This window comes from Camelina sativa, chromosome 7 (assembly GCF_030686135.1).
Source record: "Camelina sativa cultivar CO46 ecotype springtype chromosome 7, ASM3068613v1".
Taxonomy (NCBI): Eukaryota; Viridiplantae; Streptophyta; class Magnoliopsida; order Brassicales; family Brassicaceae; genus Camelina; species Camelina sativa.
Window position 1 is genome coordinate 28,050,125 of NC_141886.1, and position 25,272 is coordinate 28,075,396.

The 25,272-nt window shown below is 37.9% G+C and overlaps 1 protein-coding gene, 1 long non-coding RNA gene and 4 pseudogenes across 4 annotated transcripts; 2 read left to right on the forward strand and 4 right to left on the reverse strand.

Moving 5' to 3' along the window:
• Positions 1-179: 179 nt before the first annotated feature.
• On the forward strand, positions 180-1,837 carry LOC104702734 (alkane hydroxylase MAH1 pseudogene; annotated as a pseudogene). The gene has a single exon (XR_015562440.1). The product of XR_015562440.1 is annotated as an alkane hydroxylase MAH1 pseudogene (transcript).
• Positions 1,838-1,989: 152 nt separating this feature from the next.
• Positions 1,990-2,621, reverse strand: LOC147941787 (uncharacterized). Its single transcript, XR_015562441.1, has 2 exons — positions 2,452-2,621; positions 1,990-2,332 (listed from the first exon to the last, which is right to left on the reverse strand). It is a non-coding gene; the product is annotated as an uncharacterized LOC147941787 (long non-coding RNA).
• A 421-nt stretch (positions 2,622-3,042) lies between these two features.
• LOC104702735 (putative F-box protein At5g44220 pseudogene) lies at positions 3,043-6,608 on the reverse strand (annotated as a pseudogene). The gene is made up of 2 exons (XR_015562013.1): positions 6,601-6,608; positions 3,043-6,346 (listed from the first exon to the last, which is right to left on the reverse strand). The product of XR_015562013.1 is annotated as a putative F-box protein At5g44220 pseudogene (transcript).
• LOC147941788 (uncharacterized) lies at positions 3,282-4,510 on the reverse strand. The gene is made up of 3 exons (XM_087458645.1): positions 4,414-4,510; positions 4,160-4,224; positions 3,282-4,046 (listed from the first exon to the last, which is right to left on the reverse strand). Exons 1-3 carry the CDS (start codon positions 4,508-4,510, stop codon positions 3,282-3,284), a joined length of 927 nt encoding a protein of 308 aa, XP_087314771.1.
• Positions 6,609-7,761: 1,153 nt separating the features above from the next.
• LOC147941789 (alkane hydroxylase MAH1 pseudogene) lies at positions 7,762-8,578 on the forward strand (annotated as a pseudogene).
• Positions 8,579-16,802: 8,224 nt separating this feature from the next.
• On the reverse strand, positions 16,803-17,673 carry LOC104704961 (F-box protein At2g21930 pseudogene; annotated as a pseudogene).
• Positions 17,674-25,272: the final 7,599 nt, after the last annotated feature.

Consider the following 25,272-nt stretch of genomic DNA (forward strand, 5'->3'; position numbering starts at 1 on the left):
GCCTCCATGCCATTGACATTTGGCAGATCTGAGGTTCTGAACGTGGGTGAGGTAAGAACACCATGCTCACAAGATAGGAGTTGACTACATCGTCACGGAGCCATCTCATTAATGAAAATGGTACTAAATATAACTATATAAATAACTATAAACATAACAAAACCAAGTTTCTTGTATCTCTATCTTTCGTAAAATCCAAGAAACACAACCTTTTTATACAAATGGCTTACGCCGGCTTACTTGAAGTCTTCATAACCTTTATTGTCTTTATCTTCTTCCATTTCTTAATCCACAAGAAACACCATCAAATCTTACCTAGAAACTGGCCGGTTCTTGGGATGCTTCCTGGTGTTCTCATCATGCTTCATAGGATTAATGACTATGTTGCAGAGATTCTCGAGTTATCCAACTTAACTTTTGTATTCAAAGGCCCATGGTTCTCTGGAATGAACATGTTGATCACAGCAGATCCTGCAAACATTCAACACGTTTTCAGCTCCAACTTCACCAATTATGACAAAGGACCGGAGTTCAAAGAGATTTTCGATTTTCTAGGCAACGGGATCTTCACTGCTGACTCAAAACTCTGGGAGGATATGAGGAAATCCGCACTGGTCGTGCTTAGCCATCAAGGGTTTCAAAGCTTCTCATTGAGGACCATCACACGTAAAATCAAGAACGGGGTTGTCCCGGTCCTTGATCACTTTGCAGAGGCGAATATGATTTTTGATTTACAAGACGTGTTCCAGAGGCTAGCATTCGATGTAACCCTTACTCTAGTAGCAGGCTACGACTCAAATTCTCTTTCCATTGAAATGCCGATGAACGAGTATGCAAAAGCTATGGATGATGCCGAAGAAGTGGTCGTGTATAGACATGTTAAGCCTATGATCTTGTGGAAGCTGCAAAACTGGATTGGAGTCGGAGAAGAGAAGAAGATGACCAAAGCAAATGCTGCTTTCGACAGATCATGTGCGAAGTATATATCTGCCAAGAGAGAGGAGTTAATAAGTCGTTGTCGCTCCAATATTGGAGAAGAAGCTCATGATGTGGATTTATTAAGCGTCTACATGAATCTAGATGCTTCCAAGTATGAGCTTTTGAAGCCAACAGATGATAACTTCCTCAAAGACATCATCAAGAGTTTCATGCTTGCTGGAAGAGACGCCATTGCAACAACTCTCACTTGGTTCTTTTGGCTGCTCTCCAAGAACCCTGAAGCTGTGACCAAAATCCGCCAAGAGATCAACAACACGAACCTACCAAGTTCCGGAATGAGTTTAGATGCAGACAAGTTAAACAAGATGGTGTATTTACATGCTGCGCTGTGTGAATCACTACGCCTCTATGCGCCAATCCCGTTCGAGCGGAAGTCTCCCATAAAGCAAGATGTGCTTCCAAGTGGACACAAAGTCGATGCAAATTGGAAGATTTTGTTCTCTGTTTATGCGTTGGGGAGGATGAAGGCCGTGTGGGGAGAAGACGCGTCTGAATTCAAACCTGAGAGATGGATCTCTGAGAGAAATGGAGGCTTAAAACATGAACCTTCTTTCAAGTTCTTCGTGTTTAATTCCGGTCCAAGAAATTGCTTGGGGAAAAACTTGTCTTTCTTGCAGATGAAGACAGTGGCTGTTGAGATAATAAGAAATTATGACATCAAGGTCGTTGAAGGGCACAAGATCGAGCCAGCATCTTCCATAGTCCTTCACATGAAACATGGCCTCAAAGTCACAGTTGCTAAGAGATGCTTAGTCTCATAAACTCAAAGAAGGACAATATTATCAAACTTGTAACTTCTTAAGAAATATCATTGATAAATGAAACATCATTTGAGAAATCCTAGATGCAATATAAACAAATTATCCGTGAATTCTAGTAACCAAAGATCAAGAAACCTGAAACAAGTGAGCTAGGTTAAGCTTTCATAGTTGAATCTCGTCGTACATAACAAGTTAGGTTATGTTTCATAGTTTCAATCATTCTTACTAATTTTCCATAAAGATCATATCTCTTGTTCAATCTTGAATTTGAACATCCATTTTTATTTCTTTTTTTTGCAAATGATGATGATATAAAATAAAAGACAGGATTGATGATACAACTTAAAATAGGAAATTAAAGCATAAGGATGTTCTTTGCGAACATATACGCTTCATCATTTTTATTAAAAGGGGGGGGGGGGGGGGGGATTAAGCTGTATTCAAAATTGAGAATAAAGAATTTGTAATTCAAGTAATCCCAATATAGTTTGAAAGTGTCCCCTTCTTTGAGGTCTAATGACAATTTTATTTTGCTCCAACCCGATGCGAGAACATAGTCATTGGTGGTTTTCCTGCATTTTAGCAAAACAGAGTATGAATTTTTTTTAAGGGTGTCTAGAACTTCGAGTTTAATACCCTTTTTCAAACTCTTATCCGTAACATTATTCATTTTTTTTATGACGGAGAGCACTTGGTGTTTGGGTAAAAGTAGACGTCCATGTTTTTCAGCATCACTACGTGTTAGCGTTTTTGATATGATCATATCACCGTCTATTCGGAAGTCTTTCATCATAATCAACAAAATTATAAAGGCTTTTGAAATATAAAGGTTGGAAGAGATTGGTAAACTAACCAGCACAATGCATATATATATATATATAGTTAATAGTTCTAAGTAAATGTTACTTTTTCTTGCTTTTCTTTTTCATTTAAATAGCCTAAATTAAAGTAATAATTTTGATTTCCTGCAAATTTTACTAGATTAACATATATTTTCCTATCATGCCATGCACATAATTAGATATAGCTATGAGTATCTAACACAAATAACTACACTTCCTAAAATAAAATCTTTGCAGGGATTTAAATTTATCTTTTTTAAACTTTAAATGGATATAATATTTATTTATCTTAAACAAAATCTCAAGTTATGAAGGCAAAGGTTATGTTACATTTATATATGAGATTAAAGGATGAACAAAAAGAAATTTTATGGAAAAAGACAAATTTCAATATCTTGTTCCTTAAATAATTATTTTTAAAAAATATAAGAAGAGTAAAATGCAAAAAAAATAAAGATATTTAGTTATTATATAAAGATCTATACATATTTGTAATTACATTTTTATGAGAGTCAATATACCGTTACTCCAATCTTTTTTTTTTGTAAAAGCTGTGAGCTGAACACACACGGTACATATTACAAACATAATCAAAGTATTTGAAAGATAGGGTACATACGATGCATAAATAAAGTCAAACTTCCTCTTATTGACTTAACCTTGAGAATATTGGAAACTACTAGCCACGGCCACCTCGTTTTCCACGACCTCTGCCCCTTCCACGACCTGAGCGAGTAAGAGTTTCCTTTAACACTGTTGACGGTTTAACCGGTCGTTCCAGAAGGATTCTTTTATCTGTAGGAGTCATTAGATCTATCGGCTCAGTTTCGTTATCCAATTCTGATTCCGACAAATCTTCTTCTCCTTCGGAAGAACCTAATGAGGAAAACTGATTGGAACCAAGCTTAATCTCAGCTTGTTTACTACTCCCCCCTTGGAAAGTAGCATGAGATATGGCTGAAGAAAGTTGTGCAGTTTCCTGAATAGGAGACTCAATAGATAAAGGGGTAGCTGGAACAGTTTTAGAAATAGATATATTCTCAGAGGCTGAGACAGTTGCTGGCAGAATGTGTTCTTCTACTATAGCAGATGAAGCTTGTTTTGTTGCAATTGGTTCTCCCACATGTAAGAGAGAAACATTAGTAATCGGTACCTCAATGCTTGAGATTTGAATAGGAGCAGTAAGCTGATTTGTAACAACTTGAATGGGGCCTGGAGCATTTACATTACCAAGCTCTGCAACCTTATCAATAGAGGACTCTATGATTGTAGCTACATCCGCTTGATGACCTGATGTAGACTGTAAGCAACGCTTTTCATTATGACCCAACTGCCCACAATTCTTACAATTAGTGGGTAACCAAACGTACTCTACCTCCACCATAGAGATAAACCCATTTGTATCACCAGCAGCAATCGTAGATGGCAATGCTTTGCTATATGACTAATATCATGAATTGAGTAGAGAATGTTGGGTATCTTTTTTAAAGTCACCCAAACAGGAATAGTTTTGATTTTGGGGATAGCTAAAAATGCTTCTGGAGTCTAAGAAGCTACAGACATCAAACAATTATCAACGTGCCAAAGACCCCTCTGAAGAACCCAAGACCTAGTTGATTCATCTGGAATGTGAAAGAGATAGTTTGAATCTGCTAATTTCTTAATTGTGATTATGCATTTACTTCCCCATATCTTGTTGAAGACCACATAGATATGTAACCAGGTGGAGGCAAACATCTATAGAACTGCCCTAGAATATACTCTTTCTGATTCTCTAGACCTTTTAACAAAACATGTTGCGGGATAGTTACCTTTATCCGGTAAGTACTCTGGCTCAATCGCTCTGTAGAGATTTTGTGAAGCTGGATTCATCTTAGCTGCCCAAGGGAACCTGAGATCATCCTCCATTCTGTCCACCAGCGTTTAAGAACCCTTCAACACGTTCTTAAAAGAGCGAACAAGCTTCTCATTCCCTAGCTGCCTTTTAACTTGGACTTGTGTTGATTCCTTCAAAGACAGCCAACACTTAGTGGGTACATTTTCAGAAGAGATCAATGACGTTTCTGGTTGAGAATGCATCATTAAAGGTTTAGCCCAAGCTCCTTGTGGAGACGGTGAAAAAGGAGGACAGAACCGCCAAAGGCTCCAAATCTTTTTTTACTGGTTCTTGAATCTATGGCAAGCATGAGTCTGGACGAGACTGGGACTCTTCCGGCGACAATTCTAGAGCAACAACATCTGTCAGATTGATAATCACCACCGGTTCAATGGGCTCAGCTGAGTCAGATGAGATTGAATCAGATGGAGAATATTGAGTTAAGATTTCAAGTGAAGAAGATCTAACAACTCTTGGCACTGGTCCAATAGGAAGAGGATTCACTGAAGAGGGAGAGGGAGAAGAACTCTTCACCTGTGTAGATACGGCCATCGTGGGTCTGGAGCGGAGATGTCGATGGAAAGTGAAGCTGAAGAAAATTTCTTTCGCCGACCCATTGGATGAGGGAAGAGATGAGGCTCACCTACGAAAGCAGGAGAGCAGCTGACGATGACTCCATGGTGGTTGCGGCGCTGTCAAATTGATATTGCCGGAGTTCTAGGTTTTAGCTCGAGGGAGAGTTTTTTTTTTTGGGGGCGATTCATTAGAAGAGCTGAAGGCCATGATTGATTCTCACAGAAAAAAAAGACTATCAATCGGAGTAGCAGAGAGATTGGATAGCGTACAACAAGATGGTTTCTTGCAACAAAACAGCTTATGGTTTGTGATTATCACAACTTTCCTCACACTATTTCCTTTAGGATATAATAGAGAACATAAAAGGCAAAAAATGAACTAGGCAAAAAATGATCTTAATCCATTCATGTTCCACAACATCCTCTAGAACCCACAAAACCATACTACTATCATCTGAGATATCCTTGGACACCATAGCTAGCTTCCCCTTGTACATTATTATCCTAGTTGAATAACAGTCAAGCGGAGAATTGTCACCATCACCAGGTCTTCTGACAAGATGAAACTACTCAGAGTTCACATCAAAACTCATGACAACAGTCTCCTTGAGATTAATGTCAGCATAATACTAAGCTTGATAATACAAAACACTATTAATACAAATCTGGCCACAGATAGGAAAAAGGAGTGAGGGTAGTATCTTCTTCAATCGTCCTCCACGAATTGTCATCTCCTTGAGATGGGATCGTACACCACAAGTTGGGAAGCAGAAGAAGTTCCATAGCAAATCAAACTGTGAACAAAGGATAATTTGAATGTGTATTTGTATGCAGGATGCATCATATGATAAGTAGCTACAGAGGTCTGAAGCCGCGATGAGAATAGGAAATAATTTTCTTTGTCACCCCTGAAGGTGAAGAAGAGATGATCTGGTTTGGCAGTGAGGAACAATTTCATGAACTCTCTCCCGTGGATGATGGATGTCCATAGCTTCGATACGGAGAAGAACCTTGCTAGTGTTTTGACTGGTAAGTGTTTGAGAATCTCCATTATGAGATCAATTGGAAGCAGATCGGAGTTGGTGCTCCGGTCATATTGATTCCACGATTGAGTCGCTGGTTTCGACTCTATCATCGGTGTTAGCGATTCCATGGCGGCGGCTAGAAGATCGAGTCTTGTAGTGAAATGTTCTTACAATGTTGTCATTTCCAAGCTTAGCTCTCTCTCTCTCTCTCTTTTCATGGTGGAGTAGGGAAACAAAAATGTCGTTGAGAAGTGAGAGAAGAGAAGAGCTGAAGAAGAAAGTTATATGACAGGGCTGCGATTTCGGTTATATCGGTTAATCCGGTTTCGGTTTCTTAAATTTTCCGTTATTCGATTCAGTATTGTTGGGCTAAAACTATTTTGAGAACTGGACATTGTCTAAAAACACAAAAGCCCATTAACAAAACCGAGAATGAAGAAGAAAAAAAAGTTTCGGCTACAAATACAAATGGTTGCTTAAAATTGAAGAAGTTGAACAAAATTATATTAAATATTATTTAACTCAATCATCTCCAAAAAATGGACGAACAAGTTGAAACTTTTTTGCTGTATAATTAGTTTATTTTTTCAACTTTTTAAGTTGAATGAGTGGAACATTTTTTTTCAACTTCTTCAATCCAAATAATTGTTTCAGCTCTTTCAATCTTTTAAATTGTACAACCATTTGCATCATTCGTCTTTTGTCTGGCTATTCCAGAAACGGACGATAAATCAGCAAAGACACAGGCGGCGAGATTCGAAAGACACCGGAAACAAGGTTTAAAAGGCGGAGCTCGCGGTATAGAAGATAATGATGATGATAACGACGATGACTTATACTACTTATATTACTTGCCACAACTCAATTACTTGGGCTCTAGACTTAACAACTACTATTCATGTAGATTTCTAAGATCAAATCCGATTCTCCGGGACTTAGAATCAAACGCAAAACACAACGAAAGAACAAATTAAGAGAAAACAAGAACAAACACAAAGAACACACACAGTTTAATGAGTTCATGTCCCAAACAAGGAACGCTACGTCTCGCTGGAGTAAACTCTCCGGTACTCCACTAGAACTGAGATGAATCAAAAGTTTACAAAGCTCTCAATCTCACTTTTTCTCTTTGGATCAATCTCTCTTCTTTCTCTCTCTCGTGATTCAGATCTAACAACCTCACTAACCACGCTTAACCTAGAAAAGATGCAAGTGATAGATCAATTAAACCAATTCTAACTTCCTCAAGTTTGTTACAACCCATAAAACCGTGCGCAAGTGCAACTCACATGCTTCAACCTTGAGCTTTCTTGTAAACCCTCGCATACACCGAGAGTCTTCTTAACACTTAGGCAGTTCTTGATGTAGAATTTGAGTCATACCTCTTAATGTCCTTACCTCTAGAAGATACTTTAGACTAGATTTACAATCAATGTTAAAAACTAAATCAATAATTTTAATTAATACTGTTAGGCATGACAGACAAATGGGAGATTTTTATAGAGTATAAATTCAGAAATAAACAAAAGATAAATTGTCAATGATTAAGATAAACAAATGGTTGATAACAAAGACAAGGATCATGAGACCTTCCTAGTAACTCGAACGGAAGAACAAAAGACCGGGTAGGTCACATTTCAACAGAGATGAGCGTGAGGGTGAAAAACCTAACTAGCATGGAAGATGTCTAACAAGGCCATCGGTTTGTGGTCATGTGCAAAGTATATATCTGACAAGAGAGAGGAGATAATAAGTCGTCGTCACTACAATATTGGAGAAGAAGCTCATGATGTGGATTTATTAAGCGTCTACATGAATCTAGATACTTCCAAGTATGAGCTTTTGAAGCCAACAGATGATAACTTCCTCAAAGACATCATATAGAGTTTCATGATTGCTGGAAGAGACGCCATTGCAACAACTCTCACTTGGTTCTTCTGGCTGCTCTCTTAGAACCCTTAAGCTGTGACCAAGATCCGCCAAGAGAACAACCACAAATCTACCAAGTTACGGAATGAATTTAGATGCAGACAAGTTAAACAAGATGGTGTATTTACATGCTGCACTATGTGAATCACTACGCCTCTACGCTCCAATCCCGTTCGAGCGGAAGTTTCCCATAAAGCAAGATGTGCTTCCAAGTGGACACAAAGTCGATGCAAATTGGAAGATTATGTTCTCTATTTATGTGTTGGGGAGGATGAAGGCCGTGTGGGGAGAAGAAACGTCTGAGTTCAAACCTGAGAGATGGATCTCTGAGGGAAATGGAGGCTTAAAACATGAACCTTCTTTCATGTTCTTCGTGTTTGATTCCGGTCCAAGAAATTGCTTGGGGAAAAACTTGTCTTTCTTGCAGATGAAGACAGTAGCTGTTTAGATCATAAGAAATTATGACATCAATGTCGTTGAAGGGCACAAGATCGAGCCAGCATCTTCCATAGTCCTTCACATGAAACATGGCCTCATAGTTACTGTTGCTAAGATATGTTTGGTCTCATAAACTCAAAGAAGGACAATATTATCAAACTTGTAACTTTGTAAGAAATATCATTAATAAATGAAACATCATTTGAGAAATCCTAGATGCAATATAAACTAACTAGATTAAGACCCGTGCTAATTCATTTTATTTATATTATAATTTTTATATAAAATATAATTTATGTGATTATTTTTAAATGTTTTTTTGGATAAAACATTATGCAATAAAATCATATGCTAAATATGATGGCTTGAAAAAAGACACTTATTTTGTAAGTTTTATATTGTTAATGATTTTAGATAATTATATTATACGAAATTTGTATATTTTATATTTTAAAATAAAATTTTAATATGTTGTATTAGGTTATATATGTGAAGTTATTTCAACAATGTATATTCTACATAATGACTTGAATGTTATTATAAGACTACCCTCTCTTTAATATTCATCTCTCTATGAACAAAGTGAATCCCCTTACTTTTAGCTCATAGTTTTCTAAACGTAACTTCCCAAATTTCTCTATCAAATAAGAAAGACAATTTAGATGAAAAAGAAAACTACATGAGGCCTACAAATTAAATGAGATGAGGGCAGCAATAGATAAGTTCAATACATAGAGGCTACACGAACATTCAAAAGATGCAACACTCAGCAAAACCAGAGACAATGCCAAGAGTATATATAAATACATAAACAAAGTTACGCCAAAAAGAAAAAGAAAAACAAGAAAAATGATCATGAAATCCAACTTAAGAACAAACATTTCAATGGAGATAAGAGTGAGCAAAGTTAGAGAAACATGGGATTATCAATCTGTCCAGAGAAGACAAATTGTGTGATATACAATGTCTCCTCATCCAGTTTTGTGAATATTCCTTCTATGACGACTCTTCTCACAGCATTTTTATTGATATCAAAATAGACAACATAAAATGGTTCTTCATGATCACAACAAAACAGTATGGGTTCCCAAACAAATTCACCTGCATCATAGGAGAATGGGGTCAAAGTTAAGCCATGACATCTTTTGTAACCAAAAACATCAATGTTTCAAGTGCCATAAAAAAAAAAAAGCTTACCTCCATCAACAAAACAACATGCAATAAAATCATCATAATTATGGCCATCTAATGGAGGTGGAACGTATAAGTGTTTCGACCATTCATGTTTCACAGCATCCTCTAGAACCCACAATCTGATGCTAGAATCACCATGTATTCCATTGCAAAAGAATGCAAACCTTCCCTCGTAGGTTGTCAGAATTGGAAGCAAGACATTGTCTGGTAACTCTGGTAGTTTTATGAGATCAAATTTTTCAGACCTAACATCAAAACTCATAATCGCAGGAATCAAATCATCAGGGTGGGGATTATTCTCATGGGTGCTGAGATGATGAACTCCATAATACAAAACACCATTGAGACATAGATCAGGAGAATACGGAGAACTATGAGTGTGGGGAGGAAAATCTTCAATCTTCCTCCAAAAAGTGTCCTTCCACACAGTCAAAACACGAAAGTCTCAAGTTTTCACCATATACAACACTTTGTAATCACCATCGATGGAATCATAACCCAAGTACATGTAATATGGGAAACTCTCATAATCGATCTTAGGCAAAGTAATGGATTTTTTATTGCTAGGGTTATATATCTCCATCTTAGAAGGACGTCCATGGCAAATCAAACCATGAACAAAAGGAGAAGAAGTGTGCATCTGATATTGGCTACTCATATGGTAAGTTGCTGAAGAAGATGAATCACCTTCATTTTGAGGTTGACTGGCTGAGAAGACGAATTGATTTCCCAAACGTTCCATCTCCATGAATGTGAAGATGAGGTTTCTGAGAGGACGAGTAGAAGACTTGATCAAGTACGATTTTATGAACTCTCGGCTGCGAATCATGGATGCATACTGCGTCGATAGGCAGCGAAACCTCGCTAGGGTTTCAACAATCGATGCTTTGAGTATCTCCTCGATGACATCATCTGGAATCGGGTCTCTGCTTCTCATATCGTAGGAGATCTTCTTGTTCGCTTCTTGTTCTTGTCTCTCCATGGCGGTGATACCAACGAACGGTGTTGAGTGGTCTCACTTCACAAATCTTATCTTCTTAACCAAGAGAAGAAGAAATATCTAATGGCTCGCGTTTTGCTTTTCTTTTAATTATCTGAAATACGTTAATTAAACCAGTAGGAAATTTGACTCGTACAATAAGCGGTAATAATAAATTTGGGATTTACAGTTGGGAAAACTACCAACATTTCTTCTTTCTACAGTATGAGTTATTTACGTGTTTCTTTATGACAGTTCCAAATTTTTCTGTCTTTTTTATCAAATTAAAACTCACAATTTTCTAAAACGTATCTTTTCCAAATCTTAATCTCTCTATCAAGTGGGAGAATTAAGAGATTACGAATTATGAAAAGAAAAAATCGCAGAATTAAAGAAGATGAGACAGTGATACACTCGTCGTATCTATTTAGTATAAATATAGTTGTAATGTATATCTATCAATATTTTGTAACCATATACTCGTATCTATAGTTTAGAGATCTTCTAAGTTTTGTGTAAATATGAACTCTCTCATAAGATTAATAAAGTATAAATTCATAATCTCTCTACAGCAACTACGCAAAACAATGAGAAAACCGAGAGTATGAACACAAACGAATAGTCTTCAAACACAAACAAACTAACAAAAGATCATGAATCCTCCAAGTAATTAACACAACTGCAGCTGAAGAACAAACATATCAATGGAGATATGTAATAAGAGCCAGCACTCTTTAGAGAAACATGAGATTATTAGCATGACCAGGGATGACCGAGATTATGCGATGATATGGATCTTTATTCCAAAGTGGATCCTCCCTTCCTGTGATTCCTTCTATGAGGAGTCTTCTCACTCTATTTTTCTTTGTATCATAATAGAGAACATCAAATGGTCCTCTCTCCACAAATGCTGGTGCCAATACCAACTCTCCTGCGTCATTGGCACAATAGAAATGAAAAAAAAAAAATAATAATAAGTCTTGCATCTATTGTATAGCAAAACATAAAATGGTGCATACAGTTTCAAGGACCAAAACAGTCTCACCTTCACCAACAACAAAGAAGGGATTGAAACTATAGCAAGACGGCTCGCCATTTAGTATAGGAAAAGAATAAGACTGCATCGACCATTCATGTGTCGCAGCATCTTCTAGAACCCACAAGTCAATGCTATATATATAGATATGAAGTTTAGAGTATTAAGGATCAATCATATCATTGATTGTATCAATCGTATATTCTCATGATTTCTCTCAATCAACTATATATGTAAAGTAGATTAGGTAATTACTCTTAGTGCAAAGCCCTAGTAGTACATCTCCTTGTATATATAGTTCTTCCTCTTATTGTAATAAGATTATCCTTTGCACATATATTTATATGGTATCAGAGCAGGTTACGATATCTAAATTGTTTTTTTTTTTTTTTTTTTTTTCTCTCCATTCTTTTCTTTTCCCTGTTTTCTGCGTGTGATATCATGTCTACACTTCCAATCATCTCCGACAATGTTACCGTCAACAACACTGGTCTGTTCAACATTAATATGACCAATGTTACGAAGCTCTCCGCAACCAATTACCTCATGTGGAAGCTTCAAGTTCGTGCTCTTGTTGATGGTCACGGTCTTGTGGGTTACCTTGACGGCACCACTCCTCTTCCTCCTGCAACAAATACCGCTGATGGTGTCGAGTCTCCCAACCCTGCTCACATTCAGTGGCAACGGCAAGATAAGCTTCTGTATAGCGCTCTTCTTGACGCCATCTCCCTCAATGTTCAACCTCTACTTTCTCGTACCACCACATCCGAAGAGATCTGGGCTACTCTTGCTGCTACCTACGGCAAACCAAGTCGTGGTCATATCCAACAAATCCGGGATCAACTCCGTGTTTGGAAGAAAGGTGACCGTACCATTGATGACTATATGCAGGGTCTGACTACCCGGTTTGATACACTTGCCAATCTAGGCAAGCCTATGGATTCTGAAGAACAGATCGAACATGTTCTTGACGGACTTCCGGAGGAATACCGTCCCATCATCGATCAGATTGAAAGCAGGGACACTCCTCCAACCCTGGTTTACATCCACGAACGTTTACTCAATCGTGAGGCCAAGCTCTTGTCCTCCTCTACTGCGCCTCTCTCGTTGCTTCCAATCACGGTGAATGTTGCTTCTCATCGCTCCTCCGGCACCTCTCGCTCCGGTCCTTTTCACAACAACAACAACAACAACAATAACAACAACAACAATCACAATCGCCAACGCTCCCACAACAACAACAACAATCAGTCTCACAACAGGTCTGATCAACGTGGTTCACGGTCGTATCAGGGGCGCTGTCAGTACTGTGGTGTGCAAGGTCACTCTGCGAAGTTCTGTTCCCAACTGCTGAACCGGCTCTCCTCCACTGGCTCCTCTCCAAGCAGCCCTTTCACGCCATGGCAACCACGGGCTAATCTCGCTGTTCGATCTCCTCACAACACCGATCCCTGGTTACTAGACAGTGGTGCAACTCATCACCTTACCTCTGATCTTCAGAATCTCTCTATGCATCAACCTTACACTGGTAATGATGATGTGATGATTGGTGATGGAACAGGCCTACCAATAACTCACACTGGTTCAATACTTTTACCTTCTCTTTCTAAACCTCTTACGTTAACAAATGTGTTGTGTGTTCCCAACATTCACAAGAAACTCATTTCGGTATATCGTCTATGTAACTCTAATCAAGTCTCTGTTACATTCTTTCCTGCTTCCTTTCAGGTGAAGGATCTGCGCACCGGGGTCCTATTGCTCCAAGGCAGGACTAATAATGAATTGTATGAGTGGCCGATGTCTGCACCTCACGTTGCTGCACTCTATGCCGCTCCCAGTCCTCGTACCACACTCCTATCATGGCATGCTCGTCTCGGTCACCCCTCTTCATCGACTTTGAAATCTGTTGTTTCCAACTTTTCTCTTCCTTTGTCCTCTTCATCTCACTCTATTTCTTGTTCGGATTGTCTGCTTAATAAAACACACAAGCTCCCTTTTTCTACAACCTCTATTGTCTCAACAAAACCACTTCAATATATTTTCTCAGATGTGTGGACCTCCCCCTCCTCTCCATTGATGATTTCAAATACTATGTGATATTTGTGGATCACTTCACCAGATATACATGGTATTATCCCCTGAAAAATAAATCACAAGTTCACTCAATCTTCATCACTTTCAAAACACTTGTAGAAAACCATTTCTCAAACAAAATCCAAACCTTATATTCTGACAATGGCGGCGAATACATTGCACTACGTGGTTTCTTGTCCTCTCATGGTATTGCTCATCTTACGACACCTCCACACACTCCTGAGCATAACGGCCTCTCCGAACGCAAACATCGGCATATCGTCGAAACTGGTTTAACACTTCTATCTCACGCCTCTATGCCTCTCAAGTACTGGTCGTATGCTTTCTCCGCAGCTGTTTATCTCATCAATCGTCTTCCAACACCGACCATCGACAACGTCTCCCCCTATCAACGCCTCTTTGGTGTCAAGCCCAATTATCTCAAGCTTCGTGTGTTCGGCTGTGCTTGCTTCCCTTGGCTTCGACCATATGCTGCTCATAAATTGGATAATCGGTCCAAGCGGTGTGTGTTCCTGGGCTACTCGCAAACACAGAGTGGTTATTATTGCCTGGATCTTGCAACTGGACGAATCTATACTTCACGCCATGTTCAATTCCTTGAGACTGATTTCCCGTTTGTTGTGTCAATCTCACCGTCTTCACCACCACCTGCGGGTACTACTTCTCACTTGTCCTCTCCGTCTCCACTCATACATTCGTTTTTCCCCGGCACGGTTCTTCACCCCCCGTCTCCGCCATCGTCTGCCTCACCATCTCCGTCATCACCTTTGGCTGTTTCACCATCACCTTCTCAATCTCCAGCGTCCTCACGCACTCCGTCGACGACGTCTCTGTCTACTACGTCTTCTCCGCCGGTAACGCCATCTAAGGTACGTACTCCGATCTCTGACTCTTCTTCCTCGACTTCTTCTACGTCTTCCGCTGAGCCCACTGCTCCAACTCAAAATGGATCGCAGCCCACGATCCAGCCCTCTACCTCCGCTCAAAATTTAATCCATAATACCCAAACACATGACCAAGCCCATCATGATTTCCCGTCCCACTTATCCTCTTCCACTCCAAACAAAACTCCAAGCCCATCAACAACCTTATCCGTCTCTCCCGACTCATCGTCTCCGTTGTCTGCTTCTCCGACTCCGGCACACTCATCTGACACCGCCACTGACTCTTCTTTGTCCTCGCAAGCTTCTACAATCTCTGCTCCGGTGGCTCCGACCCCTTCACCGGAACCGATAAATAATCATTCCATGGCGACTCGTTCCAAGCGTGGGATCTCTAAGCCTAATCCCAAATATAATTTTCTCGCACAGGCTCGCAATGCTGATGATTCTGAACCACGAACAGCTCGCCAGGCTCTGCGCCATGAGAAGTGGAGGCGTGCGTCCACAAATGAGATCAATGCTCAGCTCCGCAATCATACATGGGACTTGGTCCCTCCACCACCTCCTTCCGTCACAATCGTTGGTTGTCGCTGGATCTTTACAACAAAATATAACAGTGATGGTTCTGTGAGTCGATACAAGGCCAGACTTGTGGCTAAAGGGTACACTCAGAAGCAAGGACTAGATTATGAGGAAACTTTCAGTCCTGTCATCAAAACTACAACGATTCGGGTTGTTCTTGGCGTCGCTGTGGGTTGTGGTTGGCCGATTCGTCAGCTTGATGTCAACAATGCGTTTCTTCAGGGCACCCTAAAAGAAGAGGTATACATGTCTCAACCCCCTGGTTTCATTGATAATGACCGTCCTCACTATGTCTGCAAACTGCGCAAAGCGATTTACGGCCTGAAACAGGCTCCTAGAGCATGGTACACTGAACTCCGGAACTATCTCCTTAGTGTTGGTTTTGTTAATTCTGTAGCGGATACGTCTCTCTTTATTTTGAGACATGGTCATCAGATTGTCTACATGTTGGTGTATGTAGATGATATTATTGTTACAGGAAATAGCAATGACTTGCTTCATCAGACTCTCTCTGCCTTAGCCACTCGATTCTCTGTCAAAGACCATGAAGATTTATCCTATTTTCTAGGCATTGAAGCAAGACGTTCTTATGCTGGGTTGCATTTGAATCAGCGTAAGTATATCCTCGACTTACTCGATCGCACCAACATGCTCTCTGCAAAACCGGTTGCTACGCCAATGACATCAACACCAAAACTCTCTCTTCATGTTGGTACTCGCTTATCTGATCCAACCGAGTACAAGAGTGTAGTTGGGAGCCTCCAATATCTTTCTTTCACCCGTCCGGACATATCCTTCGCTGTAAATCGACTATCCCTCTATATGCATGCTCCCACGACTACTCATTGGCAGGCGGTAAAGAGACTACTATGGTACTTGTGCGGGACGTCAACGCATGGTATCTTTCTCCAGTGTCGAAATCGTCTCTCTCTTCATGCATATTCCGATGCTGACTGGGCCGGTGATACCGATGATTATGTATCCACCAATGCATATGTTGTCTACCTCGGTCATAATCCCATTTCATGGTCCTCAAAGAAGCAAAGAGGGGTTGCAAGATCCTCCACCGAAGCAGAATATCGGTCGGTTGCGAACACATCTGCAGAACTTCGTTGGATTTGCTCCCTTCTCCAAGAGCTTGGTCTGGTTCTGCCAACGGCACCCACTATTTATTGTGACAACGGCACCCACGTACTTATGTGCTAATCCCGTTTTCCACACAAGGATGAAGCATCTAGCTTTAGATTATCACTTTATTCGAAATCAAGTTCAAGCGGGTGTCTTGCGGGTTGTTCACGTTTCAACAAAGGATCAATTAGCTGACGCATTGACTAAACCGCTTACTCGCCCGGTGTTCACTACGCTAACCAACAAGATTGGAGTTACACAAAGCCCCTCCATCTTGAGGGGGATATTAAGGATCAATCATATCATTGATTGTATCAATCGTATATTCTCATGATTTCTCTCAATCAACTATATATGTAAAGTAGATTAGGTAATTACTCTTAGTGCAAAGCCCTAGTAGTACATCTCCTTGTATATATAGTTCTTCCTCTTATTGTAATAAGATTATCCTTTGCACATATATTTATATAGAGAACACGAATGCAAGCTTCCCCTCGTAGCATGTCAGCTTTGGAAAAGATAAATGGTATTCAAGTAACTCTGGTGCTTTGATAAGATCAAATTTTTCCGTTCTAACATCAAAACTCATGAATGCTTCACTGTACCATCTTCGTTGAGCAAAGCCCGATAATACAAAACACCATGGATACATATATCAGGAGACTCATGAAAATCAAGAAAGTGAAGAGGAAAATCTTCAATCATCCTCCATGATTTATCCTTCCCCAATGTCAGAAGCCGAAGCTCTTGAGCTAAACCAAATCGCCAACCAACAGGGTCTCCTTTAGTCATACACAACACTTTGTAATCACCACCGATGGGATCATAACCCAAGAAATGATATATATCTATCCTCATAGACTCAATCTTAGGCAAAGTAATGGACCATCTAGTGCTAGGATTGTATACCATGAGTTTCCACGGAGGTCCGTAACAAATCAAGCCGTTAACAGAAGGTGCAAAAGTTGTGTACGGTCGGAAATGGCATTTCATATGGTAAACAGCTAGAGAAGATGATATTGATTCACCTCGATCTTGGGACTGAAGCGATGAAAAGAAAAAATGCTTCCCGGAACACTTTCCTTCAAATGTAAAGATGAGACTTTGCGGGCTATCCGAGGATTTTATCAAATACGTTTTCACGAAATCTTGGTTGCGAATGAAGGATGCACATTCTTTCGATACGCAAACAAACCTTGCTAGGCTTTTAACAGGCAATCCTTTGAATATCTCTGGAATGACATCAGCTGGAATTGATATCGTATGTGAGCTGTCTCTGATTGTTCTCAGATCATCGGAGTTCTTCTTCTTTTTAGCTCCATGTGCCTCCATGACAGAACGTACGGTGTCGATTGCTCTCAGTGGCAAAAGCTTATTTTCTGGTGGGCATAGAAGATATGAAAAATGAAATAGCCCTGGTTTTGGTCTTCTTTTTTAAAATTGACATTCAAATCTGTTTTAATAATTAATTAATTCCATGACACTATAAAATGCAAATGAGATTACTTTTACATAATCTTTTTTTGGAATGTGAACCTTATTATTCAACAAAAATAAATATTTACATGGTAAGAAATATAAATTTGTATGGAAAAAGAAATCTAAATATGAAATAAAATCAAAAGAATCAAAACAATAGTTAATGGGGTACTTGCGTTTGACTACAACACTGTAGAAAAACTTTAGCCTATGATGTGTAGGATAGACATCGTAGGAAAACTTCAAGGCACCACATCCTCATCAATCTGAGTTTTAAGTGAGAAAATTGAGTGATGCCCTTTTCGGTGACACCTAGCTAGGCTATCATTCTTCTTCTGCCATATATGACAGATTTAGGGATGTTTTTGATTCTTTTTCCACCAAATTAAAATTATAGATTAAGATGGATAAGAACATTACCCATGTGACTGAGCATGTATTGCACCATCCATGTCCAAACCAATCCGGAGTTGGAGTTACGCCAAGGACTTGGTAGCTGAGGGCAGAAAAGCAATATCCATGTGACAGAGTGATGTAAAATTACTTTGTGTCACTTATAACTAACACAAAAATACAAAATAATAGAGAACACAAAATGGTGGTTCATGAAATGTTTTTTTCTGGTGCCAAAACAAACTCACCTGCATTTGTGAGACAATAAAACTTGAAAATTCTATACAATATTCCCACACCGCAAAATGGAAACTCACCTTTAACCATTCATTTTTCTCAGCGTCCACTAAAACCCACAAATAAATTACGCAACTAGATGGTCTATGAGTACATGATATCAAGCTTTCCCTTGTAGCTTGTTAACTTTGTGTACCTTGCAGTATTTGGTAGTTTTTTAATATCAAACTTTTCAGACATAACATCAAAACTTATGAGTCATGACAGTTTGATCTGTGTCGAGCTTTGTAGTATAACACACCATTGATGTTGTGATGCATATATCAAGAGATTCAGGAGAGTGAAGAGGACAATATTTAATGGTTCTCCACCTATTCCCATTCTCCAATGTCAAGACTCAAAGATCCTGAGCTAAACGATCATTTTTTTTTGTCATAAACAACAGTTTGTAATCACCATCGATGGGATCATAACCTAACTAACGATCTTATAAGAAAAGGCACAAATCATCGTCTAGTGTTAGGGTTATATATCATGAGGTTATAAGAAGGTCAACTGCCCGAAACTTCTTAATTAGTTATTCAAAAGAAATGAAAAGTCAATCAATACTACTCTGGATGCTACTTTTTCTCACCGGCTTATAAAAACCAGTTGAATCGCCAAAAACAGAATATTATGTAGGTCATAGTTTAAAAGATAACTTTGTTACCAATTCAAAATTGGTTAGCTCACTCGAAATTGAGATGGTTTGCTAAATTTACAGATCCATATATAAGCAGCACAATGTACTCAAAAAACTACTATTAATAACTTTCCATATAAAGTTATAGTTAAATATATATAACAGGTATTTATAGAAGATTGGAGAGCGTCAAACCCAGAAGGAGGTGTTCACTACAACATAAACAAACTGTGAGCAGAGGGAGAAATGGTTAAGTATGGTAGAGCACGGCCTTTCACAAGGTAAGTTGGTACAGATGATGATGATTCACCTTGATCTGGGGGATGAGGCAGTGAAAAGAAAAAAGTGATTCCCGGAATACTCCCCTTCAAAGGTGAAGATTAGGCTTTGCGGACGAGTCGAGGACTTGATCAAGTATGATTCATGAAGTCTCAGTTGCGAACGAGGGATGCGTATTCTTTTGATACGCACATGAACCTAGCTAGGATTTTAACAGATAACCCTCTATCTTCGGGATGAGATCAAACGGAATCTGAACAGAGGTTCCTCTGCATGTGGTCAGATCATCAAAGATCTTCTTCTTCCTTGTTATATGTGTTTCCATGGTGGTGATACGAACGAGAGAGGCGTCGATTTGACTTCCCTCTCACAAAAGACTTAACCAAGAAGAGAAAGAAATCAGAAGAAAAAAAATTGTTGGGGGAAAGAGAAAGAAAAAGACAATTATGAAAGGCATAGATGAAGATGAAGATGAAGATGAAGATGTTGATGCAGTCGATGCAATAGTTCAGAGTACAACAAGAAGTAGTTCAACGAAGCAGATAACGTGGAGCTGAAATAAGGAAATCAGCTAAGGCGATTAATATTTAAACCAGGAAGGTTATGAAGACTAGAAGGTTGGAGAAGAGTCTAGAAGCATGAAGAGATTCATTTTTAGTAGAAAAGGAAACATGAAGAAGACTTTCCTATTCCGCAGGCAACAACGGTTGGCTCGGAACAGGCTCCTAGCATCAGTTTTATTATGCTATATATATGTACACATAATCTCTGTTTGGTCTGCCATTAGATACCCATATAGAAAGACAAATAAAAAAAATGAGTGCAGTGGAGTTGAAGAATGTATATAAACAATGAAAGACACATATATTTTGGAAATTTGCAAAGAGATTTGGCAATTCCTATTAGGATTAGAATAGGAATTTAAGCTTGTATGGCCACTACCTATTGTGTATAAATAGGGGGCTAAGCCTTTGTAGAGGTTAGCACAAAAAGAGCAATAGAATTCTTAGACATTAAGGTTATGTGGTTTCTTGTAGGAAAGCATAACGGTTAAGGGGACTAAGAGGTTTGTCTTGAGAGGTTCTTAGATTGTGTATAGATCCATGAACATGAGAGATTAGATAAGTGACTGAGTGAAACTTGTAAGTTTACTAAACAGATTGTCTAATAAAGAGTTTTATTTTGAAGAACCATTGTCTTAGTTTGTGACTCGGTTTTGTGTCTCAGTTTCCATACATATCAATAGCTCTTGCGTTTTCAATTGGTATCAGAGCGGCACTTGTGAGATTACATAAAGGTGAGATCATGTGGAGAAGATGGAGAGCTATCATGGACTTGAGTTCGGTTCAAGATTAATATTAGGTGATGGAAACTATGGTTTTTGGAAATCAAAGATGAATGCGGTTATAGGAGGCATTGATGTATATGCTTGGAAAACCATATTGGAAAAGTGGGAAGAACCAAAAATCAAGGATGAATCATGAGTGGAAGTTGCTAAGCCATAGAAGGACTGGACTAACGACGAATTGACGAAATCAAAATAAAACGCCAGAGCACTCTCCGCTATTCACAATAATGTTGGAAGAAATCAGTTTGAACTGATTCAGGGATGTGAAACAGCAAAAGAAGCATGGGATATCTTGCAAACTCACTTTGAAGGAACCACTAAGGTGAAAAATATAAGGAAAGACATGTTAGCTTCAAGATTTGAAAATCTAAAGATGGAAAGCTATGAGTCAATATCTGATTTTAGTTCCAAGATAAGTTCTTTAGCTCAGGAAGCATTGACTCTTGGGAAAAAAAATATAAAGACAAGAAATTGGTGAAAAATTTTCTAAGATGTCTGCCTACAAGGTTCATGGCGTACAAGACTGCTTTGAGTGTGTCTCATAACACGGAAAATCTTAGTTTTGGAGAAGTTGTTGGTATGCTTCAAGCTCATTAGATGGAACTGGAAGGTGCGAATAGACGAGACATTTTTGCTCTTGAAAGAGAGAATCACAAAGTAGAAGAAGAAGATTCGATTGGTTTGCTGGCCCAAAAATTTAGTCGAGTGTTGAAAGAAGCAGAACAAGAACTAGGTCAGAGGAGGTTCAGCTTGATCAAAAATAATCCAGAGAAAGGTGAAGCTGTCAAGAAGACATACATTCAATGTCATGAGTGCAGAGGATATGGACATTATAAGAATAATTGTCCCACAATCAAAAGAAGAGAAATTATATGTTTTACGTGCAAAGGTATTGGACATACTCAGCTAGAATGTGGTAATGATCGGAAACTTAGAAAAAAAAAATCTAAACTGAGAGTTGAAGATGATTCAAAGGAAGATAATGATAATGGAATATAACTAAATAAGCTTGGTGCATTCTTGGGAGTCGCTACATTTACTGAAGGAGAGGAAGTTTCAGAATCTGAATCTGAAGGGGAACAAGTAGATGAACTTACATAATGTTACAAGGAGGTGCGTGAAACACTGATTAAAATTGGAAAGGAAAATCAGATCTTATTGAAAGAGAAGCGTCGTCTGATGCACTTATTAAGTCACTGCAGATTGAATTGAGGGATACAAAGAAAATCAGTCATGAATGTGTAACATTAATGAAGGACAAGCATATAATCTCTACTAGAACAGGAAAATCTAACAGAGGTATGGAATATACTGGAAAAGAAGGATTTCAAACAGGGCAGATCAAGTTTGTAGCAGAAGGTGTTTCTCTACCAAATCAATACAAATCTGGTAGTAATACAACCAAACATATTGGTTGTTATTTTTGTGGGAAGAATGGGCACATAAAAGCATATTGCTACAGATTCAAAGAAAGAGTAAGTAGACTCAAACATCAAGAAAATTTTTTGTGGAACGGATTTCGTAATCAAATCTGGGTAAAGAAATCTGATCTGTATCAGATGGCATCAAGTATGTGTAAGAGGAAGGAACATCAGATTATTGATGATAAGAGTTCACGTCATATGACAGAAACCTGGAGCGATCTACAAAATGTTAAGAAAAGAGAAGGAATCATTGGAATTATTCTCAAGCAAAATAAGAAACCTGAAACTGGCTCTGAAACTACAACAGAACGTGAATGTGTAGAAAATCCTAATTCTGCATTAGAGAATACAATTGCAACAGAGACTGCAACTGTCATGAAGAAGACTTTTCTATTCAATAAAAGAAAAATAAATTTGCAAAGAGATTTGGCAATTCCTATTAGGATTAGAATAAGAATTTAAGCTTTTATGGTCATTGCCTATTGTGTATAAATAGGGGGCTAAGCCTTTGTAGAGATTAACACAAAAAGAGCAATAGAATTCTTAGACATTAAGGTTATATGGTTTCTTGTAGGAAAGCATAACACTTAAGGGGACTAAGGGATTTGTTTTGAGAGGTTTTTGGATTGTGTATAGATCTATGAACATGAGAGATTAGATAATTGATTGAGTGAAACTTGTAAGTTTATTAAATAGATTGTCTAATAAAAAAGTTTTATTTTGAAAAACCCTTGTCTTAGTTTGTGACTTGGTTTTGTGTCTCAGTTTCCATAAATATCAATAGATCTTATGTTTTTAAATATGAGTAGAGGTGGTGCCCTTTTCAACTAAAAGGGCAAAAATCTTTTGACGGGTGTCGTCGAGTTAAAAGGTACACGTTTAATCACTACCAAACACTTAATATTACTACACACAAAATTCCGAAATTTTATACTAAATAGATTCTTTAAACAAAAAAACAATTTTTAGCTTTTTATACAAATATCAAAAAAATAACAGTTAGAATCCATTTAATTAGGAATTTTTTTACGATACTTCTCTTTTTGTAAATAGAACAAAATTCAACCAAAAATTCAAATATATATATATATATATATATATATATATATTTTTACCAAAACTTAAAATCTACTACTAAAAATAATATAAATAAAGATTTATAATCTAAAAACCATTTAAAATTAAAACCCCTCAACTATTCATAACCTAAATTTCATAGCATTGACTTTTTATTTATATATTTTAATATAGTATTTCTTTTTTCTTCTCTTCATGTTAAACTTTAACAATCAATATAAATATTATAAAATGTTTAAGAATGATGAGAATTTGAAAAATGAAGCAAATGGAAAGAAAAAATGAAGCATAGAGGTACAACCTAGCTCCCGCGTATCAAACCAGGTCTTTAGAAGGTCATCATACCAATGAATCTCCTTGGCCATTGGATGGAAATGAGTTTGTCACGAACTGTTTTATTAATAATGCTCACGAGTCTTGACACCGATAGAGGAACATGTCTACGGTTTCGTGCCGTCTAAATTTGGTAAATGGGACTATGAATTTGTGAATCTGAGAAGAAACAAACCTGTTTATATATGTGTTTATACTTTTGAAGGATAGTGATGGTTCAAACTCTTTAACTATGGCTCTTAGATTAACATGCTAATAAGAATTTTCATGTATAGACAATACAAAGCTACAAGATAAATAGCTAGGGATCAAAGTCACGGGTATTGGGTTCTGTTTTTCACAAGTTTTGTAAAATTCATAAGTCAAGTCAATCATGTTGGAATCTCATCTTTGATTAATACTTCACAAAGAATTAAATATGAGAAGAACAAGTCGCAGAGGAGATCAAAGAATGAGGAAGAAGTAGTAGAGTCACCGAGTACAAGAGAAGTCACAAGGGAAGAGAAGAGTCGTGGTGTTGTCTCACCAAAGAAAGAAGAAAGGCCAGTTGGGCCAGAAGTTGTGTAAGACCCAAATGAGTTCTAGGGTCCGTTGGTTTTGTTTAAGGCAAAGTACAGTAGTAAACTTAAGTGAATTAGGTTATTATTTTGACATTAGTATAAATATGTAAGATGGATGTAAGAACAACTTTTAAGTAAGTACGAGAGTTTAAGCTAAGAGTGGCTAAACCTACAAAAAACCTTCAAATCAACCGAGAATAATTACACTTGTTATTAGGAAGAGTAAATGGTCACTTTGTCAGTGATTAAAAAGAAAACGTAGAAAACATTGTGTTAAGTTTCGTGTAGTTGACTAGTAGTCATCAAGTACTTGCAAAAAGATTATTGCGAGTAGTCTTTGTGATTGTTACCGTGCAGGAGGACACAAGCTTAGCAAATCAACAAGAAATGCATTGGAAGAAGTGAAATTGTATCACATATTGTTTAAGACATGAGTCATAATGTAAACATGTACGCGTGAGCTTAAAGTTTTCTTTGAAAATGAACCATTACAGTTTCAAACAAGACTCAAACCAATAATGGTAACAAGATTTAGAGACAAGAAAACGATTGAATACCTACTGACTCATAAGTAGGTGGGGGTTTTGTATATGATATTTTAAGCATCCGGCTGGTAGAGTATATGGTAATAGATATAGAGTTCAATCAAAATATCTTCCCAGGTTGATGGAGATCCGAAGATCTTAAGGGGATAAATAGTTCTAATATTACTATTTACATAAATAAATTAGCACCAAAAATATTATTTTTTCTATAAAGTGTAATTACAGTATTAAATGATGTTAGGTTTTGGTTATTGGTTGGATACAAAAATATTAATTTTTCTATGAGTGTAATTATCAAATGATGTTAGGTTTTGGTTCTTGGTTGGATACTTGCATGCTCTTGCCTCTAAGTGGCCATATTCTCGCCCGCACATCCTTAGATTTTTTACCTTAGAAATCAATCATTTCTTTTAGCCCTCGACTTCGGTTATTTTGGTGAATTCGGTTCGGTTATTTCCGTTTTTTGGTTTTTTTGAGTTTTGAAAATCTTACCGAATTAAACCGAAATATATTTCGGTTTGGTTATTTCAGTTTTTCGGTTAATTTGATTTTAAAATTTCAAAACCGAAATTAACC